General features: G+C 38.1%; 1 protein-coding gene across 3 annotated transcripts in view; it reads right to left on the bottom strand.

Moving 5' to 3' along the window:
• Nucleotides 1–534: 534 nt before the first annotated feature.
• The window catches only part of LOC127660117 (myotubularin-related protein 13-like), a 179503-nt gene continuing 153532 nt past the window's right edge, over nucleotides 535–26505 (bottom strand). Inside the window, exons 28-42 of one of the 3 annotated variants that reach the window (XM_052150205.1) lie at nucleotides 23949–24086; nucleotides 22547–22630; nucleotides 20555–20629; nucleotides 14577–14755; nucleotides 13734–13910; nucleotides 10519–10620; nucleotides 8456–8641; nucleotides 7073–7199; nucleotides 5610–5737; nucleotides 4202–4426; nucleotides 3980–4087; nucleotides 3687–3877; nucleotides 3487–3574; nucleotides 3256–3387; nucleotides 535–1133 (exon numbers count right to left, since the gene is read on the bottom strand). In XM_052150205.1, coding sequence (XP_052006165.1) covers nucleotides 1035–1133; nucleotides 3256–3387; nucleotides 3487–3574; nucleotides 3687–3877; nucleotides 3980–4087; nucleotides 4202–4426; nucleotides 5610–5737; nucleotides 7073–7199; nucleotides 8456–8641; nucleotides 10519–10620; nucleotides 13734–13910; nucleotides 14577–14755; nucleotides 20555–20629; nucleotides 22547–22630; nucleotides 23949–24086 — 2039 coding nt within the window. In that variant the 3' untranslated portion in view covers nucleotides 535–1034. The remainder of the gene's footprint in view (nucleotides 1134–3255; nucleotides 3388–3486; nucleotides 3575–3686; nucleotides 3878–3979; nucleotides 4088–4201; nucleotides 4427–5609; nucleotides 5738–7072; nucleotides 7200–8455; nucleotides 8642–10518; nucleotides 10621–13733; nucleotides 13911–14576; nucleotides 14756–20554; nucleotides 20630–22546; nucleotides 22631–23948; nucleotides 24087–26505) is intronic. The other 2 variants (XM_052150213.1, XM_052150222.1) reach the window with 2 other exon arrangements.

Below are 26505 nucleotides of genomic sequence, written 5' to 3'. Positions count from 1 at the left end.
AGTACATACAGTAACATCTTTTAGGATCAGTAACGGACATCTTGTAAGTCTGATATTTTTCAGTTATGCTTCTTTAAACTTTACAGATACAAAAACACCTTATTGTTCCAAGCCCTCAAACATCACATGAAGCCTCATGGATAATGGAGAAATATAGTGTTCATCCCTTCATATCAAATTAAACTGCTTATTGACAACCATCTAAAACAGGAAGTGCTTTGCTTGGTCCAAGTATAAATATGAGTGTTTTATTTCAAGTTAGACTAAAAGGTTAGAAAAAAACAACAGAGTATAAAAACTGGAACCAATATTTACATAAAATAATAGCCATCCAACACACATGGGTAACTCTTTTAATGATTAAAAATAATTTACATAACGACAACAACTGTTATGCTTAATTCATACTGAAAAATGTTTTTGCAAATATAGAAAAAACACTGGAGCATAAAGTTGTCTGCTCAGAGATTTTTTATTTATAGTTAAAACGTAATGCCTTATGCCTAGTTGGTTACCCATTAACCCCCCCTTTTTTTTTGTCCGGAGTGCATAACATTAAGTGCAAATCATTTGCCTTTTACACATTGTGCATCTTTCTAAATATATTCATCAGGTTTTGGTGGTTCTAACTTTTGCATTTCAACAGCAGCAATAGATGTTTTAAGAACACACCTCTTGTTACGACTATTTTGAACCCCGAGTTTTTATAACTAATGCTATTGCTTTAGTTATAAAGTTGCATTTAGCAATGTGCTCAACTAGCCTCAGCATAGTGCAATGCATATCTTACCAATCAACTCCTTTTGTGCTCAGAATCTCAGTGAAATCTTTCAGCACTGATATTAGGATACAGTAAATGCAGTTCCACAGAATGCTGTACTGGGCAGTGTTTTTATATGACACTACTGTAGTGTCTCTAAGGAGTCTCTTGGATTTTCAATAGGCACTGAAGGCTTTACTATGTTCCTACTAATTGCACAGTGAATCTCCCTGCAGTGAGAGAGGTGGTATGATTCATGTTAGGGAAAAGGGCTTCATGCATCTGAGATGCAGCTCTGGATCTTATCAATCCATAGCTGTGCATTCTGAGCATCCGCTGCACAGAAGTTGTACACCCGTTTAGTGGTCTTCAGCTGCATGGCCAAAGACAAAGAGAGATATGTTGTGTTAGTCTGTAGTTTATACAGATGAGAGATGAATGGAATAAATTCACCCAATAATAGATATTCTGTCATTTACACACCCTCTAGTCATTAAAAACCTGCAAGGCTTTTGTTCTGACGTGAAGCGCAAAATAACTTTTTCAGAATGTTTTTGTTTTGGTATGTTTAGCTTCGAAAATAACAAAAAGCACAATTAAAGTTTGAGGCTCTATTCCCTGAAAACCAGGGTCAATGTCAGTGATGCCAAACGACATTGGTTCTTGCACATCTCATAATCGTGCCAGTGTAAATATGCACAAACTCAAATGAAATTTAAAAGCTACTGTTGGGTGGAAGACTTTCAGCAAATAATGACTTTAATTTCAGTTTGTTCATCACATAAAGCCACTGTATAGCTTCATAATACTTGTAATACAGCACAAATGTTGTATGTACTACTTTCATTGTGCTTTTTTGTCCCTTTTGGAATTTGACAATGTTCATGGCCATTCAATGTCATTTTATTTAACCTCCCGAGACCCCTTGTCAACATGCGTGGAAATTGCATTTTGGCTTTGCTATAGGCTATGCATAATTTAATTTCATTTAAACCGACTGATCTCAGTTCAGGAGACTCTGGAATGTCATTAAAGGGTTAAGCTTTCGATGCACCGAGTAATTTGAAAAAACAACAGAGCGCCGATCACAGTCGAGTTTTTCTTTGGGCGAAACGGGAAGAAAAATACATCTGGTAGAAAAACAAAAAATAAACCTAATTAAGTTTACATTCAAACCTGGTTGAGTCAAAAGAGTCTCTAGTTTCATCCGATATGCCATTTTAAAAACGTAATCGATTTATAGCGAAAAGGCATGCTGTTAAACACAATGATCACAATGAGTATGTGGAATATAGGCTCATCCAAAAACTGAAAAATTAGTTTTCAGAGGCTGTTTACAGAGTTAGGATGAAAACAAGGTGCATTTCAAACTGTTCTGAGACCAGTGCAGACAGATAGCACACTAGAGGTTAAGTTATACCCTAATTAGGGAGCAAATTAAGTTTGGACCACTCAACATGTTTGGCAGACATGGGACAATGGTAATCAGTACATTGATTTGGATTTATTTTAATATGGTTGGCAGTGATTGGATGATGCTGATCATTACTTTGAATCAAAATTATTAATATTTCTCAATTCAAAGAATGCAGAGAAAGTACTTCTAAGCTACCTTGGAAAGACAAGAGGACATAGAACGCATCTATTGCGAGCTTTGGGATGTGCTGCTTTATTCTTGTTGTGCAATTAACCATCACAGCACATTTGAATCCAGTGAGAGAACTACTGGCATTATCAAACCAGTGAGGTTTTTGCAGTACTAGTGACACGTTAAAAGAATAATGTCTTTAACCACTAGTATTCTCCATGTTTATTACTGTATTAAAATGATGCCCCCCAAAAAACTATTGTTGAAGGAGTATAACGACTCTGATGAGCCTTCAGAATTTCGCAAGCTAACAGCGGGAATCTCTTGAGGAAAAAACTAAACGATAAATGTCCTTCGTCTGCCACCATAGTACCGAGTTCTTGCCCATAAGTTACCATCCGATGCATCCTTGATTTCAAGGACACCTCCAGGTAATAATCTGCATTCTTGGTAATTAAATCCTTCAGGATTGGAATCGAACTTCGGCAGTGGATGATGACGTAGAACGAGAATGTAAGAACACAAAAGATGCACGTTGAGAAACAGCTAATTTCTTATGTAATGTCTGAAAGGTCTCAAAAACATGAATAACCAACACTACTGGAAACATAAACAATTTGATACAAAATCTGACTTTCTATATCATGGTATTATTTTAAATGTCACAACTTAGTCCCGCTGTCCACATATGTGAACATCAATTTTTAGGAAAACTATTTGGTCTAAATTAGATTTTATGCATGTTTCTTAGGGGCTATTAGTTACAAATCAATAAGGTGAATGGAAAATGCACACAGCAGTCACCGTCGGGACAGTCATACAGGTTTAGAATAACATTTTGATGAGTAAATGAGGACAGAATTGTACATTTTTGTGTGAACTATATTCTGTTCTATACAATACTTACATCAAAGAAAGCCTTTTCACTGATGTGTTTGGGGGCTCCTATGGTTGGTGTGGCAATCAAAACAGACTCCACTTCAGCCAGGTCTATATAGCCCCTACAGCTCGTGTCCTCATCAGTCTCATAATACCTCAGCTAGAAAGAACATTTCAAATACGTAACAAAGAAAGGAATTAATTAATGAATAAATCAACGATAAAGAGCAAAATATCAGAAATGTAATAAATCCCTGACCTGATGCTTTGTTGTATCCAAAACAAACCACCTAGCTTTCCAAGCTTTGAGTAATGCCCCTCGTTTGTACAGAATTCCCTCAAATGATCTGTTTAAACAAAAAAGTTATTGACTTGTCTACCTGAATTACAATTATGGATTGTTGAACTTTCCAAAAAAGAAGACTAAATCTCTATTTAGGTGTTATTTGTCTTTGTTACCTATTGTCTTCATTCTTTGGGGTAAACTGATTGTAGAGTGTGGCTGCCCTGCGATTAACTCCATTGACAGCAGTGGGGCTACTGTCCTCTCCAAGACCGCTATCAGGTAGGTGCAACATGGAGCGTCGCTGATAGGCCTGCAGGTTGGAGGTGGGGACCAATCCGGAGATGGACACTGACTGCTTTCGCAGCTATGGGACATAATCGGATAAAACAATACAGGTAAGTTGGCAGGTAAAATGGTCAGTTCCTTTGTGAGACTACTTCTGTGGAAAGAGGGAATCAGCACTCACATTGCCCTCCTGTTTGAGGTCTTCTTGGATGCTGTCTCGCGCCTTCTCCAGCGTGCTGTGCCAGGGCTCAGTTGGCTGTCCCAGTTCCCTCTCCAGCCTTTCAATGTCCTGCAACAACATGCATCCATTTCAAGGCCTTCCATCTCTCTGGGTCCTTAGGTCAACCACAAAATCTACCATTCTTACCAGTATTAAAAACTAAGAAAGGACATATGGACTCACAGCCAGAAGTTTGGTGATGGCATCAGGCTGGGCACGGCTCACACAGCTGTAACAGGGCCAGACGATCCTCCTTTTGGTAGTTGTGATTGTGTCTGGCTCTTCCATGCTCTCAGAGCGTACAGCCAGCATGCACCAGTCGTAAGAGGGGCCCGTGGACAGAGTCTCCCCTGTGTAGAACTCCCATGTTGTGAGATTGGGGATGGAGATCAGTGGTTTTAACACCATCTAAGAGGGAAAACACAGAAACCAATTAGTTGAGATCTCAGTTCAAACTTTGATTAGCCAGAAATGGTATGCTGCTGGTTCCGCTCCATAGCTGGGTCTAAGGGAGACTAGGTGGTAAGGGTTGCACAAACTAGACAACTACAATTAATGTAGTCGACACTATTAGTCTATTTGCCCACCACGTGATATATAAAATGCTTCTGTAGGAAATACAGTTGGGTGACTCACGATGAACGACAAGCACACAGAATGCACTTCAGAACTGGTGTTTGTTTACTGTCTAATAACGAGTCGAATTTGTCTTGACTAATGGTCTTGACAAGTCGACATTTTAAAATCAGTAGTCTTGCAACCCACACTAGGCGGGACTGCCCCCCAAGATTTGCCTTGAGTCCACAGCCTCCCACCCCAGAAGCTTCTGATGCATCCCACCTGCCCCCCCATATGACAGCAAAATGATCAAGGGGCATTCCACCCTAAACATACAAGTGCACCACCACAGATTGCATCCTAATATCGGCCCTGGTTCTTCAATTTTGAAGAAATCTTTTTGCAGACTCTAAACACGAGACATTGCAATGCGCTGTCCACTGTTTTGTTGAAAACAAGAATGGGGAAGAAAGGAGAAACAGCCCTCATGGCCCCTTTCTCTCCCTTAACTTCATTGGATACGCTTTCTTTTTAAATGTGGGTGAACCAGTTCTCATTAAACTGATTCACTTGACAACGTGACAGGATCACTGCCAGTGAGATGATGCCTCTGTTAAAAATGCATGCCCTTTAACTCACTGCCTGGATTTGAAAATAAAATACCATGTGCCTGGAGAGTAGTAAACACAACAACTTGACTTCAGATGCCATAAATATAATCATGTCTTAGCAAAAAAAACTCTACCAGCAGGAAAGAGATGATTCCTTTCATGACTATGGGTGTTTAAAACTAAATCCTTCTGATTCTTACGTTGTTTTTACAGACCTTCACAACCTGCACATGTAACAAGTTCATAAGGTCAAAGAGTCTGTTTTGCAATTGTGGTAAACTATCCTTCACTGTGATCTGGGAAAAGAGATGGGAATGTATTTGGGGATGGTAGTCAACATAGTAGTCCCAGACGAGTGCACTGGGGTAAAGGCTGTTAGAGCGTTTTTAGTACCTCCACACACACCCAGACAAACACTTTACCTCTGTCTCCGAGGGATTGTACAGATAGTTGAAGAAGAGAGGACTTTTGCGGTGCATTCGGTTGATATATTCCCAGATACAGATTCCTTTCTTTGACTGTTTTTCTCCTTTGTCCTCAAACAATGTTCCTTTAGTGAGGAGACACAAAGAGGCACTTGTTAACCACACACTGCCAACAGTAACCTGATCAGGTGTGAAACAAAATATCAGAAGCCAAGTCTAATAAGACTAGCAGTACTTAGCAGAAGTGCTTTCAAAGGTCATTGAGGCTGTTCCTGGTAGGTAAACTTTGCGAGTGTCTGTTGTAATTAGGGCTGCAACTAGCGATTACTTTGCTAGTCGAATAATCTAACGATTATTAGAATGATTATTCGACTATTCGAGCGATTATTGCAACGATTAATCATTAGCTCTTAACCGACTATTCAGCTTGTGCTAAATCATCTTTTATAAATACCTCTAAATTACATTCACTGAAATAAAGGAAGAAAATACTTGGATTTTTATTGTTTAATTTATTTTTAAAAAAAAACACTGCTAAAACTCCTATTTTATCAAATGTTTTTGTCTTGTTTTACATTTAAAATGATCTAAAAATCCTTATAAGAAGATACATTTACTTGAGAAGCAACATATTCAGTCTTGCTTTCAGAGAATTATCTTGAATAGGCCTATAAGTGTATTTTTACACTTCTGTCAGTGCAGTAAAGACAAAATATACTTATATTCAAGATACATTCTCTGAAAGCAAGTCTAAATATCTTACTTGTTGAATCTCAGGTCAATGCATCATGTTTTAAGGATTTTTAGACATTTTAAAATATTTAAATATTATATATTATACTCAAAATTCTCCGATAACATTCCTCTGCAGTATAGCTCATAATGTAAATGTACGTAAGGAGTTTTAGATATTTATATTTGAAAACAAACCAAAAAAGACAAATCAAAAACCATTTTTTTGGCATTGTATAATGGGCTGAGACTACACCATCTCCCCTTTTGTTCACTTGATTTTGATCCATCTTTAACTCACAAATAAACAAACTCTCTCTTCTTAACAGAGCTGCATATCGCTGATTTATATCACAATAAAATGTATATGTTTATATGATATATATGGTTCACAATGTTACAATCCATCACGTTATAATTTAGCTGCAGCAAGCGTGTGTGAGGGATGAGCGTCTCCGCGTGAGACAGTATATAAGCCGGGAGAAGTTTGAAACTCTCTCACGCTGTTTTTCATGCGATTCATATTAGCGGCTCTGACCACATAGAGAAATGCCATTTTCTGAATTTGTGCTTATTTTAGTTGTATATGTGTGCAAATCCAAGTTTACTTGAATAACAGATTTGAAAATCATTTGCACAATAACTTAATAACATCAATAAAACAAGACAAATACTTTATTGTGGAGGAATGCAAGTTCCTCGTAGAAGGAAGAAGGATGCATACACACCATGCTCCAGGCGCTCGTAGTCTGAGTCCAGAAGGAAGTTTTTGAAGCGATTGGAGATGTAGTGGTATGCCAGAAACTTCAGATAGTATTGATTAAATTCAAACTCAAGGGGGTACTGGTAATGAACCTGGAATGAAAAAATCAGTGTGTCACATTGGAGCAGATTTTTGGTGATGTTTCATGGCCACAGTGACTCAACAACATGAGCATGCAAACGCTGATTCCACAGTACAAGTAAATGATTTAGTAAAGGCCCAGGAAATGATTACTTGAAGGGGATTTAAAAAGTGCAAAAATAACAGCAAGAGGGACATGATGTGAGAGTGATATGCATCCAAGCAGGACCTCAAAATAAGAGCTTGAGAAGTTCTCACACTCTGGGCCACCTGGACTTCCTGGCAAAAACAACGCCTGCCTCTAAGATGAGGCACTTCTATTTTCAGATGATTTTGCTATATTTCTGTGGTCATTGCAGGATCTCTGCTGTGTCCTTCAGATGCTGAGAAACAATGTGTTTCTGTAAGAGCATGGGAGTGGTACACATGGCTCTGGAGGGAGCAAGGACTTTTCCTCCCCTTGACTGATCCTAATGCAACACATCTTAACCTTCATACAATTTCTGTCCAATACTGGTTGGAACAGTAATCCCCAAAATTGCAGTTTCTTATTGGCTGCGCTAAACATGTGCTGATGTTGCAAGGTGATGGCAAAACACTCTAGCATGGAAAATGCTGGCTGCAGGCTGAGACACCATCTGTGTAAGATAATTTCAAAGAATGGTGGGGGGTAGGAATAGGGGCAGAGCAAGCAACTCTGTCTAAATTACTTACCCACGATAGGGATTACAAAAGGAAAGCTAGTGCATGCATAATGACAGCTGAGTCTTTCTCTTCCTCCTCCTCAACTGGCTGGACACTGCAAGAATGCTGTGAGCTCATGGACAAAGCATGGTGGGAACAAGAGAGGGATGTGTGTGTGTGTGTGTGTGTGTGTGTGTGTGTGTGTGTGTGTGTGCGAGAGAGATGGAGTAATTGGTTATTTGTTATTTAGCAGACACTTCTTATCCAAACTTGACATGGACAGTCTCCACTGGACCAACCTAAGGTTAAGGTGTGTTGCTCAGGTGTACAAGGGTAAGAGAGTCACCCCTTCTTATACCTACAACATTTAGGTTCCAAACCTAGATATCTATCTACCACCTCTAACAAATACTGGAAAAAATGGAAGGTTGCCAGTTCGATCCTTGCAAGGAACCATCAGCATCACCATTAATTAAGGCAATTAACATTGTGTTGTTCAACTGGGATTGATCCTGTAATATGTATACTGTAAATAATTTGGATAAAAGTGTCTGCTAAACGACTACTTATATGGCCAGCTTGCCTGGTGGACGCAGTCAAGAAACTGGAGGAAGATGGGGGTGAAGCCACTTCCCTGGCTGCTGAGGGTCAGGTTGTTACGTTGGCTGAATTTGTGGCCGAAAGAAAGCCACTCTTTCTCCAGAAGCACCTGAAAGCCCTCCAGGGTCCTGTAGAATGGATCACTGAGCAGCTGCACAAGAGAAACCACCTACAGCAACATTTTGAGAGAGAAGTAGAGAAGATAGCCAGGAGTCAGAACCACAAGCGCCAAATGTAAGTAAATATAATGGAGTTAACTGGCAGTTGGACAGAACTGCAACATTGCATGGTTTAAATTGAATTGCAAGAATAATAATCTGACCCCCGCTGAATTAAATTGAGCATATGAGCATTAAAAGACATACAAACTGTCGAGACTTGCACATCTTTTAACGATTTTTCCCCAAGTGGAAAATTAACCATCAGAAGTTTATGCAATGTACCACATTTTTTTTTTTTCAGAACTCCATGTGGAATAATCCTCACCAAAACCAAAATGTGAGGAACAAAATTACAATGTGCCAACTTCACACACCCAGCCCATTTCACAAGCAAGAGGGAAGCTCAAGCTGATTCATCAGACTCTACAGACTAGCTAGCCCTCGAAATGAACAAGGATTTGTACTGTGCACAATTTATTTTACATTTTTCCTGAACCGGTACCACTATGTGCTAGATAAACAACTTGGCAAGTTTGGCAACAAAATTCTAAATCACATCTTCGCCATCGATCTGAACTTGCAAAGTTTTCATTAGGCCAAATATTCTGAAGAGCCCTGATTTCGTCTACTAACCAGTACTGACGATTCTCCATTTTTCTGTTGATCTGTTGAGGTAAGCTGGTAGTTAAATATGATAAATTGGAGAATGAGTATCTTGGTTCTGAAACCTCTGATCCTGTCTTGATCCCAGTTGGCCTTCTTTGGCCCAAGGGCAATCGGTTAGTTACAAATATGTATATGTATTTAAAATCCTGGTTTGCAAGCCAGTCTTTCTAACTGGAAGGCCTCCAGTCTCTTGGGGAATAGTTTTTTCTTCTTAAGGGGCTTCTCCATCAGTGCACCACTCAATGCCTTTGTCAAGCACCACTTTAAGCTCAACATGAAAATTGTAGCAGACCAGAGAGGCTAATTTATGAGTTTGTAAGGCTAGAAAGTGTTAGGTGTGCACAGTTAAAATTCAAAACATGTATTTATACATTATTGTTCAATGTATTGGGCAACGCTGACACGAGTCACGTGGAAGCCCCTTTCTGTAACTACAAGTAAGCGTGAATACAGCTATACTCTTACCATAGGATCTGTTGCCAGGAATTAAATAAAGACTTTAATCTTAAGCAATTTCAGAGGGTAGACAAAAGCCTTCCAAAATCGAAAGCAAGGCCATGTGACATAAGATCATGGTTTTGTTCTCCACTAAAGAGCCAGACATATGGAGCCTATTTAGGCAAAGTATTGCAGAACAGGCCTACAGAGAAAATGGCAACAAGAGGCACAGAAAGTGAAAGTAAAAGGCATTGTTCAGACATGTGCCTAAATTTGGCTCTGTCCACAGCACAGCTCAACTTTACAAGCCCAGTTGACATTCAAAAATATTTCTGCAAATGGCATGGAAAATGTGAGCTCTGACTACAAAAATTGGACAATTATGCTCTACTGCAATAGATAGGGTCCATTTAAAATAATTCTCAAAGGTGAAGTTTTTATTTTTTTCTATTTTAAATTAATTTATCTTATTCCAGTTTAATGTGCAGAGAAAACAGAAACTGAAAAGAGTGCAAACAATGACTCTGTGGAGGTTTCAAAACATTTGTTTGAGCGGACCCATATGTAAACTGCTGGTACAACCAATGAGTTTGGGGTTGGACCGCCTTTAATAAGCTGTTCAGTGGGGAATTGTCTAAGTTGTTCCTTTTGGTACTGCTAATGGTGCAGAAATTATATAAAGAATGAAAGAAAGACTAAAATGAGCATCTACAATGCTGAATGAGCTGGACCATTAAATGGTGGTGTGCTGTAGGATATGTGTGTGTGCGATAATGATTACCTGAGTGGTGATATCCCAGCCATCCTCAAGACTAACTAGTGCAGATGATCCACTGTCCAACAACTCCACCACAACCAGAGCCAGCTGTAGAAGCTTGTGTAGCTGTTTGAGACATACGGAGTACAAAACACAACATATTCTAAATTTAGCTGTTCCTGTGCATATATTGTAATGTTCACTGCTGACTAAGATTTCTGAAGTGTCTTGGCAGAGTTCTTTCAAGATATAGTGAACGAGGAACGGTGGCTTGTAGGGGCAAAGGGGCTTGTGAATGTATGGCTTTTAAGCTTGGTAAGTATCTTTACTTCTGCTCTAATTGTGTCATGCAATTTTCCCATCTTTACTAGAAGCTTGGGGAAGAATGTCAGACAGTGGCCACGATGTGTCTAATTTTCTTACATTGCTGCCAATGGCTTTGCGACATATAGGCCTGGGTCACAGTAATGGGAAGGTGCATGGTTGTTTAACGCTGAACAGAGGGATGAATGTACAGAGGTAACAGTGGTCACATACACACTGTGCAGCAAAATACAGTTGTCACTCCTCTTTTAAGTGCCTAGTCCCTTTCTGTACACAGACATGGATAATGCCCTAGGTATACCTCCATTTTTACGCGAACAGTCGAACACGAGCCTGTCAAAGTATACTTCATATAACTGAACGCACATACACAGGCGGTTGGCACATACGCAACACGACTTCTATAAGATACTGGACCATTTCAGTTCAGGAATTTAGACCCATAAATATGTCTTTATATTCCTTCAGACTTGAGTTACAAATGCAGGTATCTCCTGACCTCCTCACACATACGCTCTTGACTTGCATATCTTCATCTCCTGATGTTTATCGCCGATTACATCTTCTAGCGTTTCTTTCGTGACAGCAGGTCAGATGTGAAGGTTGCCACCTTGTGGACCCACTAATTAGTGCAAATAATCCCAGGCACATGTGCATTCTGCGCGTTCAAAGATGTGCGGTTAGAAAATCGGACTGCATTCATTCAGTGCTAGAGCAATCTACTGATGACGAGATTTGCGTCACAAATCCTGTTCATGGACGCTCAGTTTTATTTATTGGAGTGGAACTGATTTCACTCCCAAAAGATTCAGGTGTGACTGACGTGACCAACTAGTTGTTAACGCAGTTGCCTCATTTGTACATTTTGATGCCAGTCTGTCTAAATGCTGTTGTCACTCCTAAAACTTTGCAGTATGTCTTTGTAGCCACTAGCCAATATAGACCAGTGTTATTGGAAAAATAAATGAAAATATTTGAAAAAAAAAAAAAACTTATATAAATGATCAAGATTTCAAAACTAAAATAAAAAATGCCCTCAAATGAATTTTAGTTTTTGATATCCAGTACATTATCACACTTCAAACTTTTACAACCCACCTTCATTAAACATGAAAATGGTACAAGATAGCAATAACAAAAGAGAGCCATGAGAAATATAACAGTGTTAACAATATCAAAATAATGTTAATTTGAGCCTCTTTTTCCACAATCGGGCTGAACGGTTCTCAATGCGAAACTGTGCCAATCTGAGCCAGTTGGCATGGTTACAATTTCTTTTTCCAAAATTATCCTGCAAATCAGGATTAAAAGGTACGTAACAAATACGTAAGTTGCCGATGGCGTGAGAGGGAAACATTGGAGCCAGTGTGCTATTGAGGAGGATCGCATCTTCCTCAATATTAGGACTACTAATATTATTAGGACTACTTTTCCACAGGTTTTCACTCTGCTAAAGGACAGGATAGATTTGTCCCAATTCACAAAAAGGAAAGAAAACACAAATATAGCTGCAAGCAGCAATACCGTGGTCAAGCCAATTATTGGCACCATGAGCAGCAAAAGAATCTTTGTGACATGTTTTTGGTTTGAGTCCGATGAACAGTGTATGAGGAGTAAGATTTATTTTAAAATTAACCAAAAGCAGATGGTTCTTAGAATTTTTGTCCAGTATGTGGCGCTGTTCTGAAACTGCTCAGGTAGTATCTGGGCATGATGGTTATCATGCAGGAAAGCGTTCAAGAGTTATAATGCAAATGACCAGTAGGGGGCAGTGTGCCAAAACGCTGCAGGTAATCTCAGGGCCTAATGGTGATGACATGTACCAAGTTTCGTCCTAATCCCTCAAAGCGTTGCAGAGATACAGCCTCAAGTAAAATTTTGCCCGTTCTTCGTTGAATTTGTTGAAACACCATTCGAAAACTGTATGGTTTATCAAAATTCTGTGAATAACTTTGTCGTGAGTGCCTCTAGATGATACAATTTTCATGCAAATTGGACAAACAGTCTAGGAGGAGTTCAAAAAAGTATGCTTTCAAAACATTTAAAATGGCAGTTTTGAGCCAAGGAATCAGAGGAAACAAGAATTTTGTTTCTAGGACTCACGGTTCAAAAGTTATTAACATAAACATGAGTGCAAATTTCGGCAGTTGGTGGTGCTAGACGGTTTGAGGTAGAAACGGCAAATTTGCTGTGGTAACAGATCAGACTGTCCTCTATATGTGTGCCAAATTTCATAACTTTCCTGCAAGCGGTTATATGGGCTGCCATAGACTCAAGAGTGGAATAATAATAATAATAATAATAATAATAATAATAGGAACACTAATGAAAACCATAGGAAAGGCAAGAGGTTTAATATCAGATGCTGTGCATGCCAAAGGACACGAACACACAGAAAGGTAAAAGCTCCCAGACTAGCTAAAAAGAACATTTATTGGCATTATACAGTATAAAAGTTTATTAAAGTTACCTTGGGGCTGGCAAATTGACAATCTTGAGTCGCCGCTTACTAAAGCCATTCCACCAGCATGGTTGAGTATGGTTAGCTAACCGTGCCGAGAAATCCTGCCTGAGAACGGTTTGTAATACTACCATGCCGAACCGTGCTCAAGTGGAAATGCTACAGGAACCATTCTTCACCGTGCTCAGAACCATTCAGCCCGGTGGTGGAAAAGAGCTATGACAACCCTAAAATACTACCACAAACTAAATATACTGCAACTGAAACACTTAAAAAACTAAACTAAAACTAAACTAAAACTAACAATCATGGAGTGAAATCAAACTAAAACTTATCGAAAAAAAAAAGACAAATTGAAAATGGTATACATATACAAACTAAATCAATTTAAAACTCTAAAAACCTCTATATATATGTAAATGAAAGAAATAAGATATGTAAACTGAGTGCTGACCTGCAACATCCATTCGCTCTCCTCCAGAGCCTTTAGAAATGAGTCCTCTGTGTCTGAGGACATGGAACTAGGCGCACACGCCCTCAGAAGCTTCTTGAAGGAGCCCTTCACCTGTCTTGTGTCTGCAAACTCCACTGGTACCAGTTCACAGTTGAGTGCAGAGTTCAGCTTTAAGCCCTGTCATGGAAAAGCAATCGGCACAAATATATTGGTTTTGTTTAATTTCAAGACTGGTTAGATCATAAAGTAGAAGGTTTGGCCATTCTTTTTCATATTCTATCCAAGACCATAAATGTAAGCAGAACAACTATCATAATAATATGAATTAAAATAAACATCCACTTCACTGGCCACAAGAATTCAAAACACAGTTTATACACTAGGTGGGACCAGCCAAATAACTCCAAATAAGTTTATGTAACCGTTAACTATAGTACTTGACCATCAATTTTTTTTTTCACGTTGAACTATTAAATAAGCACATTATCAATAAGGTAAAAAGCAGCACAAAGCTCCTTCAAACGTCCAAATGTAATACAATTTCTTCCAAAAAAGACCAATTGTATCAATAAATCATGGCTTTTATAAATGTCTATTAGGTGGTCCATATCTAACACATTATGCTCTATGTAAAACACTGTCCAAGTATTTCAGAGTGAAATGAACTGGCACACTTTAGTGATGAAAAAGCCTTTAAGAAATGAACACTTCTTGGGTCACTTCTCTGGTAACAACATTTGGCCTCAATTCTTGTAAAATTACAAAGGTTCAACATGCAAGGGAAGCATCAAATCTCTGGCTTTTTCTATCAAAGATCTAATTGAGTGAGTGTTATGCTTTTACCCTGTGGTAAGACTTTTCGCCAAAGATGTAGAGAGCTGCTTGATGCTTGAGGAGTTGGGCCTGGATGTTCTCAATGCCTGTAGGGGGCGCCAGATCCTTGCCAGCCAACCGTGCGCCCATGTCGGGAGTAGCGGGATGCTGACCGAATCTGCTGCTAGAGCGCAGACTAGCCCACACACCTTTCAGAGAGAGGAAATAACACAGATGCATGTAAAAACAGGTTAGGCAGGATTCAAGTACGATGAGGATGATAAAGTATCAAGGCCCAGAATCTGCTGGACGTTTTTGCATTTTCTGCACTGATTTTGGGGGAAAATTAGCAGAATGCATTTAAATGTGTAAAATGTAGCTGAGAGTACTGCACTCTTATTGATAGTGGCAAGTGTTATCAGATTAACCAAAATAGAGTGCAACAGTTCCCGCCCACTTTTTCAGCTATCATGGTTCTGGAAGTATTTTTCTTATACATTTTTTCCATGGGGATTTCATAAAACACTTCATAACGGAGTTCAAAGCAATGAACCAAACAAACCAGCTCTGATGTCTTTAATGAGGAAAAGAACTACAATCCCATGACACATTGCAAATTACATGAAAAATATAAAACTATTGATTTAAAGATGTTGATAGGATTGAACAAATATGTACAATATAACGTATATTGCAAAATATTCAGATATATGTAAATCAGGGTTCCCACACTTTCAAGTCACAATTTTCTAGGACATTTCCAGGACATTTTATGTGCCTAATGGGTGTAATATTTAAACAAAAACACACTAGAGGTCATTAAACAGTAAAAGTCAGAACTTTACATACACCTTAGCCAAATATATTTCAAGTCAGTTTTTCATTTAATTGTAGAAAACATTCCCTGTCTAAGGATCACGACTTTATTTTAAGAATATGAAATGTACGAATAATAGCTGAGAGAATTATATATTTCAGAATTATTTCTTTGATCACATTCCCAGTGGGTCAGAAGTTTACATACACTTTGTTAGTATTTGGTAGCAATGCCTTTAAATTATTTATTTTGTTACTTTTTGTTACTTGTTACTTGGGTCAAACGTTTTGGGTAGCCTTCCACAAGCTTCTCACAGTAAGTTGCTAGAATTTTGGCCCATTCCTCCAGACAGAACTGGTGTAATGTAGTCAGGTTTGTAGGCCTCTTTGCGTGCACACACTTTTTCAGTTCTGCCCACAACTCTTCAATCAGACTGAGGTCAGGGCTTTGTGACCGCTGCTCCAATACCTTGACTTTGTTGTCCTTAAGCCATTTTGCCACAACTTTGGAATTATGCTTGGAGTCATTTTCCATTTGTAAGGCCCATTTGCAACCAAGCTTGAAATTCCTGGCTGATGTCTTGAGATGTTGCTTCAATATATCCACATACATTTCCTTCCTCATGATGCCATCTATTTTGTGAATTGCACCAGTCCCTCCTACAGCAAAGAACCCCCACAACATGATTCTGCCATCCCCATGCTTCACGGTTGGGATGATGTTCACCCTTTTTCCACCAAAGATAATGATGGTCATTATGGCCAAATGGTTACATTTTTGTTTCATCAGACCAGAGGATATCTCAACAAAAAGTAAGATCTTTGTCCCCATGTGCACTTGCAAACTGTAGTCTGGCTTTTTTAGGCGGTTTTGGAGCAGTGGCTTCTTACTTGAGCAGTCTTTCAGGTTATGTCAATATAGGACTCATTTTACTGTGGATATAGATACTTGTCTGCCTGTTTTCTCCAGCATCATCACAAGGTCCTTTGCTGTTGTTCTGGGATTTATTTGGACTTTTCGCACAAAACTAAGTTCATCTCCAAGAGACAGAATGCTTCTCCTTCCTGAGCGGTATGATGGCTGCGTGGTCCCATGGCGATTATACTTGCATACTATTGTTTATACAGATGAACGTGGTAACTTCAGTCATTTGAAAATTGCTCCCAAGGATGAACCAGACTTGTGGAGGTCCACAATTTATTTTCTGAGGACTTTTCACTTCCCCATGATATCAAGGAAAAAGGCACTGAGTTTGAAGGTAGGCCTTAAAATACATCCATAGGTACACCTCCAATTCAGTACACCTCCTATCAGAAGCTAATTGTCTAAAGGCTTGACATAATTGTTTGGAATTTTCCAAGCTGCTTAACCCTCTGGATTTTTTCATCATTACAGCGGAAACAACATAAAATTCTCCATAATTTTGGGGCATACAGATAAGTGTAAGACATCATTAGAGACTATATAAAGGGTCTACTTTTATTTGTGTACACTCAAAACAACAAAATCTTGTGCTTTTGTAAAATAAAGAAAATAAAAAGGGTGAGCTGTCAGCTGTCTCTGTGTTCACAAGCATATTTCTGAAACACGTCAACAAAATGTATCACACAAACATGAATCATATGTCTAAAGAAAGCTTAAAATGTCTAGATTTAAATAAACCAATTCAAATTTAAAACAAATATTCTCCTGCAATGTAATCTGTATGAAACAAAGCGATGTACAGTTTTTACTAGCACAGCTAATTATATCTAATGTGATCACACCCACCAGCAGAGCGCGCCATTCATACGCTAATGTGCTGAGACGATCAAATCAAACGATAAACGCCTCCGACTGTGCCTTAAAAACATAGTTCATTCACTTATCTGCACGTTAGAAAGACAGCACGATACACAAGTGAGAAAACTCCTGGATAGTGACGAAGAAGTAACATTTTCCTCAGAAGAAGAGCGGGACTCCGATGAACGTTTGTATTTTGAAGAGAGACTTGATCCAGCCGAGGATACAATTTCGGACGAGTAAGTCATTTAGTTTTCATTAGTTGACATGCTATTTTATATAAACGTGTACATATTTTACTACTGGGACTGTTTCCAGACTTGGCAGCCAGGATTCAGTGTATTGAAATATGTCCAAATAAGCAAGTTTTAGTTACATGTAAATGTTGTTTCGGCTAAAGCAGGTATTTAAATTGTATGCTGTATGATATAAATATGACATGTAATATGATATAAAAATAATATGAACGTTTAGATTATATTTTAACTAGTGTTTATGCTGCCTCATTATCATCAACAAAGCTTGCGCTTGCAAATATGTGTTCAGGTTAAATGAGTAAAATGCACTTTAAATATGCCCATATTAGAAAATCACCGTCTTATAATGATTTCTGAAGGATCATGAGACACTGAAGTTTTCAAATAGAAAACTGTTCTTTTAAATTGTAAAACTAGTTCAAAATATCACTGTTTTTACTGTATTTTGGATCAAATAAATGCAGTCTTGGTGAACAGAAGAGACTTCTTTTATATGGTAGTGTAGGTCAAAAATTAAGTAAAGTCTTTATGTAAAGAAAATGTATAGTCAGATTACGCACAGTTAACTTAGTGTATATAAACTTCTGACCCACTGAAATTGTGATATAGTCAATTAAGACTGAAACAATCTGTCTGTAAACAATTGTTGGAAAAAAATACTTGTGTCATGCACAAAGCAGTTGTCCTTAACAACTTTCCAAAACTATAGTTTTAATGACTATTTTTTATAATTTGACAATTTAATTAAATGTTAATATCAAAATGGTGTTTAATCAATTGAATTCATTAAAACTTTCATCAAATGAAAATATAATTTACATTTTTCAACATAACATTGCATTATGTTTATCAAATGAAGTGCTTTAATACAAAATACTCAGCACAATCCAAAACAACATTGGAGATAATTTGTGGACTGCACAACAGATGATCACAGATGTGAGATATTGCTTTATTATTATTTAATTACATTTAATAACACTAAATATTACATATCTATACAGTAGTAATATATTGTTGTTTTTTCTTCACCATTTCTATTTTTTGACAGTAGTTTCTCAGCTCCAGATAAACAGATAGCTTTATGGCCCAGTGTGATTATTAAACCCACAAAAGCTGAAATATAATTAAATATATACAGTCCATATGTGCAGCATGCTTCAGAATGCTATACTCTATGTCATTTACTACACAAACACGTGATGATCATAATGCAGTGTTTTCAGTGTATGAGTGGCCAGGTTCACACATTCACTTTGAAACGTGCAGCACATGCAGAAAATATATTTACTCAAATCGCAGCATTTTGCAGTTTAATAATGACACTAGAATACTTTGTGATTTTAATTTAATTAATTTTACATTCAAACTTTAATTTTAACCCCAAATATGTCGGCATGACTGGATTTAGCGATTCTGTCAATGTTTTCTGCAGCGTGGAAATCACAGGGCCCTGCATGTCGTAACCACAATATAAACGCACTCTGCTCATTGAATTATTACAAATTCACAATCTGAGGTGTAAAGCCGATCACCACACTACCACCTCGGGTGTGAACTCATTTTCAAAAAAATCTGCAGTCCGACCAATTTCATTGAACATACGTGACAGGGCTTCATTCATGACAGTAAACCGTTGATGTTGTTTCATAATATGGAGCTGCCGGCAGTGACAAAACGATACAAATTTGTGTATTTGACAGCCATCCCAATCGTTACTATGTGTCTGTACATGTTGCACAAACCATGTTAGTTTCGTTATACGAAAATATTTTCCAGAACAAATTATTATTTTCCAGGACATTTAGGTATTTTTCCATGACTGTTCCATAACTGGAAAACTGCACTGCAAAATTCCAGGATTTCCAGGACTCTTGAGCACCCTGCATATACACTGGCAGACAAAAGTTTGGAATAATGTATGGATTTTTCTCTTATGGAAAGAAATTGTTACTTTTATTCACCAAAGTGGCATTCAACTGATCACGACCTGAACGCATGCTATTGCATACTGTGGCAACTCAAAAACAAACACAATGTTAAGCTTCATTTAAAAAACCAAATAGTTTTCAGCTGTGATATAATGGCAAGTGATTTTCTAGTACCAAATTAGCAATTTATCATGATCACTCAAGGATAAGATGCAGGCTGCTGGAAATTAGATTTGATAAAAATTAACTTTTTTAAATAGTGATGGTGCTGTTTTTTACATCAGTAATGTCCTATACTTTGTGATCAGTTGAATGCCACTTTGGTAAATTAAAGTACCAATTTCTTTCCATAAGTGCAAAATCTGTACATTAATCCAAACCTTTGGCCGCCAGTGTATATAAGAAGTTTGAGAGTATACGGAGAGAACTCTGTTGCGTCATGGGAGTGGCTGCTGGGCTCATTTGCTGTAGTTTGTTTGCAGAAACGTTCCAATTGGTAAATATTCTTCCTTAGAGAAATTCCTACATAAGAAATACGCTACACATGATGTTATTAAACACATTTTTTAAATAAAATAGGCTTCAGCAGAAGCATGTATCATCGATTAACAACCTCAGAGCTCATGGTAAGTCTCTTTTTATCTGTTAAAAGGTTACCGTTGATAATCAATTATCAACGGTATATGATATATGTGGAGTTCCACAGGTGCAGATTCCATGTAGGCCATCTAATATCAAGCTTGTGTATTGACTAATGGACACTTCAAAGTAAAATTCTCAATAGTAAGCAACATACTGTCATTTGCTTTTTCAGCAAAGGCTTATATATTTACTGACCTCTCTTCTAATATTTGTACAACTGTGGCTGACTAAAAGTTGAATGTTACCCACCGCAGTAATTGGGGTCAATGCTGCATTTCAGTGCTGGCTAAAAGCTCTGTCATCAGCTAATACAGCACACCAAGCATGAATCAAGATACCACTAAACCTCAAAGCTGCAGGCAGTAAGACCTGCCTTTCCACACCACAACGGGAACTGTTCTTGCAACACTAAGCTCCCTACACACTTCAGGAAAGCTGAATAATCTGTGGTAACCTAATTGTGGTATACATTTCAGCCACTACAGAGGTATGAATAGAGGTTAATGAGAGGTTAGAACATGTATAGTAAGTCAAGTATGGATTAAGATAGTAAGAATGAGCAAAACAGAGCAACTATACCTTGATTGTGAATTCTCCCCTTAGCTGAAGCTTTTTGGTTTGAGTGAGTGAATAGTTTATCCCTGTACCCAAGTACTGGTAGAGTAAGGGTGAAGGAGTTGGCGGTGGAACAGAGAACAAGAAGAAAAAAACAGAAAACAAAAATTCACATACATGCCACAATTCACCCCTCTGAAGACAGACAGGACAATCTTTAGTACCTCAGCTTACAGCGATAGACAGGTAAGAGTCCATATATATGTAAAGTATATACAGAGTACTTTATTAGGAACACCTGTACACCAAATTATTCATGCGATTATCTAATCAGAAAATCATGTGGCAGCAGTGCAGTGCATAAAATCAAGCAGATATGTGTCAGGAGCTTCAGTTAATGTTCACATCAACCATCAGAATGGAGAAATAAATGTGATCTCAGTGATTTCTACTGTGGCATGATTGTTAGTGCCAGACAGGCTGGTTTAAGTATTTCTGTAACAGCTGAGCTCCTGGGATTTTCACACATAACAGTCAGAAAACGGAGTTAACTCAGAATGGTGGAAAAACAAAAAACATCCAGTGAGTGGCAGTTCTGCGGACAGAAATGCCTTGTTGATGAGAGAGGTTAAAGGAGAATGGCCAGACAGGTTCGAGTTGACAAAAAGACTACGGTAACTCAGATAACCACTCTGTACAATTGTATTGAGCAGAATAGCATCTCAGAATGCACAACACGTCGAACCTTGAGGCAAATGGGCTACAACAGAAGACCATGTTGAGCACTTTATTAGGACTATAGTGTTCCTAATAAAGTGTTCAGTTAGTGTATATGTGAAGTATGCAAAGATGGGACACTAAAGACAATGAGAATGGTTTTGTAAACCGATGTACAGTAAGGTTTACATGAATGAAGAAAATGGTAGTCCTTGCCGGTGCAAAACTTGCAGCTATGATACTAGGGCGTTTCCCAGGCATTGCTATGCAGTTGCTAGGATGTTCAGGGTGGCTTGTCTTTTCTTGCACCTGCTTCTCTAGAATATACTAGCTTTAATTCCATATAGTTATAGTTCTAATTACAGCTCATAATGGCAAGGAATGAGTCATCGTCAGCAGCTGCTATATTTTACCCAGATTTCAACATGTCAAGAAACATTATCACTGCATCAACTTATCTTAGTCTCTGTTAACCTATGAGCACTTTTCCAAGAATTCGACCAATCATAACCTGACATAAAATGCAGTATGCCAAAATTATGTGTTCAAAACAAGACATACCAGACAAAACAAACAACAATCTAATGGGGTTCCAAATGGGGTTTAAACTGAAAGTTAGAAGAACATTTTAAAGGGTCAGTGCACCCAAAACAAGTAAATGATGAAGGAATTTTTCATTTTTGAGCGAACTACTCCTTAAAATCCCTATTCACACCATTACTACTTAACATCACTACTACATCAATACTACCCAACCTGTCCCCTTGTTCTGATTTTCATGTTTGGTAATGGGGTAGTTTGTCTCACAAAATACTCTACATCTTGAATACCCCTTCCCATCATTCACTTTTGCACTGATATGTACAACATAAAAAAAGGATAACAGAAAAGAACATCCACCATGGCCTGGTTGGTGTTATAACAAATTCAAAGATATTGTGCAGATACTGACCTTCCCAGGGGAAGTGATTACTTCTTAAGATATAATTTATCACGAGTGTTAAAAATATGGCCAAGTGTGTAAATGGCTTGTTTTCTGAATTTTAAGAAACACTCTGTACTTTTAGATTATGGTGACAAATATCTTCAAGTTCAGCAGAACCACCACTAAAAGTTGAAAAGCAAGCCAAAGTCAAAGCAGCACGAGTGTGTGGGAGGACTTAGTCTGTGACAGAACACAGAAAATGAGAAATCAAGACAGAAGATTCAACTTAAGATATCAAATGAGTGATGGGGAATTTGTATGATGCTAAATAGCTCCTTGGAGTCAATAGACATGAAGAGTAGAGGCCCACTCACCTCCTCTGGTGAAGCTATTAGGGAAGGAAATGTCCAAATGGACAGGGGACATCTTTGGCATTCTTGACATCCTTCTTTCACTAGCTAAATAGATAAGGATACATAATCACACACCATGCATCATGCACAATGAACAAACAAGACATCACAGCTCTGTTCCAAACTCTAGGCATCTGTACAAGAAATGAGTAAGGGGCCGTTCAGACCAAAGCGTTTTTTTTATGTGTGTATATATATATGTCATTTTTTTTATGTAAACATGCACTAGATGGAAGTCTTTGACCGTTGCACCATGTCCCACTGTTTATTTAGCATTTTGTTTCATAGCGCCCTGGTTTTGGATGCCGTGTCAAGTTAAAAACTCTTGAACTTGCATACTGAGTGACTCCAGTCAGGCTTCCTAAGCAACCAATTGGGTTAACCTCCTCGTGGTCGCTATAATGTGGTTCTCGCTCTCGGTGGGGCCCGTGGTAAGTTGTGCATGGATGCCGCATAGAATAGCATGAGCCTCCACATGCATTAAGTCTCTGCGGTATCGTGCTTTACAAGCCACGTGATAAGATGCGTGGACTGAATGTCTCAATCGTAGAGGCAACTGAGATTCGTCCTCCGCCACCCCAAATGAGGCGAGTCACTACGCCACCATGAGGACCTAGAGCGCATTGGGAATTGGGCATACCAAATTGGGGAGAAAAATACTTTTTAAAAAGCAAAAAAATGCATATGTTTTGAACGGCCCCTAAAACAAGACATTTCTCAACACTGATACACACTTGAACCCTCTTCCACAGGCTTTATTAGACCTGGATCAGAATGGATCAGTGTAGTTTATGGGCATATAGTGTAGGGATGCCCACATGCTTTTTAATGAAGTGAGAATCAGGGTTAGGTTTCAGTATACTTTTACATGCTGTAGGAGGACAAAACACTGATTGCTGTGAGTCATATGCTGGTTTGGCCTGCAGAGAAGAGTCTTGTTGCAACCCCCTTCATGAACCTCACCAGTATCAAGACAGAAGGTCTGTTTTAAATTGAGAACCCCTTCAAATTTCCAGCACTATCATCAGAGCTAAGATAAGCCATTTACTGGTGAGAGGAGACTGTCTTTTACCTAGCAGGTTGAGATAAATGGAACATTGTGGCAGAGACAGATTACATCGCTGACAGGGCACGATCTGTGTGGACTTAGCCATCTGTAATATGGCTGTGGGGAGCAGTGAGTACAAGGAGAGGAATGGATGGTGACCTCTTCTTGTCCTGCTTTCCTTACATAACCAATTGTGCTCCAGTTACTTTGGAGATCCTGATTCCTTGAAACATAAATAACAATATGCGCAACCAAGAGCAAACCAGGAGGAGATAAGACCCTTGAAGAACACAGAAAAATGTCTCAAAACAATACCTGGTGACAAGCCAATGAAGGAACGGTTGGTAAGGGTGTTGCTGCCATTGTGTTTGAAGTAGATGGGGATGGAGCTGAGGATTGCCTGCAGGTATTTCTCTTGTTCCAGACTGCTGGAGGAGTCAGAGGATGCAGGAGCTGAAGATACCAAGAGAAAGTCATCAGTCATTTCAGCCAATAATTACTGACTAAAATTAGTCTGCAAAACTCTTTGCGGAATACATTTGCAGGGTTCCCACTTTTTTCAAGGCACAATTTTCCAGAACATTTCCAGGAAATGTTATGTTCCCAACGTGTGTAGTATTTAAGCAAATAAACATGGTCATGATGTAAATTGTGGTTATTGAATTATTCATTTTTTTGAATTCATTAGACACATTCATTTTTAAGCACGCAGCACATGCAGATTCTATATCTATTTAATCCAATCGCATTTTGCAGTTTAATAATCAGACTAGGTAATATCAACAGTTTAATTTTACCATTTGTGCATTTCAAACATTCTTTTTGGTCCCAAATATGTCAAATTCCAATACATTCAACATTTTATAGCTAATGGCATTTTTGTGACTGGATTCATTGATTCCCTTTATTTTCTTCACATCGAGGAAATCAAAGGACCCTACATGTGGTAACCATTTTATTAGCGGACTCGGATCGTTCATTTATTATTGAAAATAAACTCACTTCCTGAGTTGTAAAGGCTGTATCACCACGCTACCACCTCGGTTTGTGAGCTAATTTTAAAACAAATTCAGCAGTCTGACCGTCAACCGTTATCTAAGGTTTAAAACTCAAATGTATTTGAAGTTAACACAACAGCAATGTTAGAACCAAAACAATCAAATTTTTTCACTATATCAATACTTAAAACTATTTAGTAGCAGAGAATGTACGTGATGGGACTTCATTCATGACAGACAGTCGTAGATGTTTCACATTGTACAGCTGCTGGCAATAACAAAACTATTCGAATGTGTATTTGACAGCTATCCCGAGTCCCAATCATATAATGTAACAAAAATGTTAGTCACACAGTCAAACAGTTTTATTATACCTAAATATTTTCCAGGACATTTATGTATTTTTCTAATTTTCCATGACTTTTCCATGCACTGAAAAATTCCAGGTTTTCCATGACGAGTGGAAAACCTGTAATCTGGAACAGATATGTTCCATTGTCCATTAAGTTACAGTTTTATTTTTGGCATGATTTTTAAATGTTAAATAACTATCAATCATAGGAAAATAATCAGATCTAACTGAATCATGACCAAGTTTATGATTTTTATGATGTATTTTTTTTAAAATACCAACAAAATTATTTTCAGGACTTTCAGTTCTTGAGCATGCATTCTTCTGCAGATGCAGATGAGACATATTCTAAAATATTATGGCAGTGTTTTCTGCACTACCATTCAGCAATACTGCAATACCACTGCTAAATGAGCAGCACAAAACACACAGCGTGGCCACCGTTTTCTGATTCTTGGATGAAAAATTATGAGCCGGTACTTTTTAGTGAATGAAAAACATTTGGAACATCAAATTATTCATTTCGTCATGTTCGACTTGAAATAAACCAGTAATTGTTACTGTGTTATGTGTGATTAAAGGGATAGTACACCCAAAAATGAAAATGTTCTCATCATTTACCCTAATGCCATCCCAGATGTGTGTCTTTATTCTGCAGAACACAAATTAAGATTTTTAGAAGAATATCTCAGCTCTGTAGGTTTATACAATGCAAGTGAATGGGTACCAAATGGCTCCAAAAGGACCTACAAGGCAGTATAAAAGTAACCCATATGACTCCAGTGGTTAAATCCATGTCTTCAGAAGTGATACGATAAGTGTGGGTGAGAAACAGGTCAATATTGAAGTCCTTTTTTACTATAATTCCCAACGTTCACACGCTTCTTTTTTTGGCGATTCGCATTCTTTGTGCATATCGCCACCTACTTGGCAGGGAGGGGAATTTTTAGTAAAAAAGGACCTAAATATTGATCCGCTTCTCACCCACCAATCATATCGCTTCTGAAAAAATTTATTTAACCACTGTAGTCATATGGATTACTGTTATGCTGCCTTTATGTGCTTTTTTGAGCTTCAAAATGTTGGTGCCCATTCACTTGGATTGTGAGGACCTACAGAGCTGAGATATTCTTCTTAAAATCTTTGTGTGTGTTCAGCAGAAGAAAGAAAGTCATGCACATCTGGGATGTCATGAGGGTGAGTAAATGATGAGAGAAATTTCATTTTTGGGTCAACTATCCTTTTAACGCTTGTGAGACTTACAGTAAATCAGAGTAATTACTGGATGCTGTTGATATGACAATGTATAGTAAAAGATACACATTATGATTTTTGTTGTAATTAGTGGTACTGTACAAAAATTTACAAAATGTATAAAAAAAAAAAAAAGGCTGTATCTTTGCAAGAATCCTGTTATATAAATATATAATCCACTCATCATTACAGGCTGCTGAGGGTACAAAAATAAAAGTACAAAAATAATTCCATTAAGGAATTGGAACCGTTAAGAGAAATGAAATCG

Source organism: Xyrauchen texanus, chromosome 2 (genome assembly GCF_025860055.1).
Source record: "Xyrauchen texanus isolate HMW12.3.18 chromosome 2, RBS_HiC_50CHRs, whole genome shotgun sequence".
Lineage (NCBI taxonomy): Eukaryota > Metazoa > Chordata > Actinopteri > Cypriniformes > Catostomidae > Xyrauchen > Xyrauchen texanus.
This window is presented reverse-complemented; position numbering and strand designations above follow the sequence as displayed.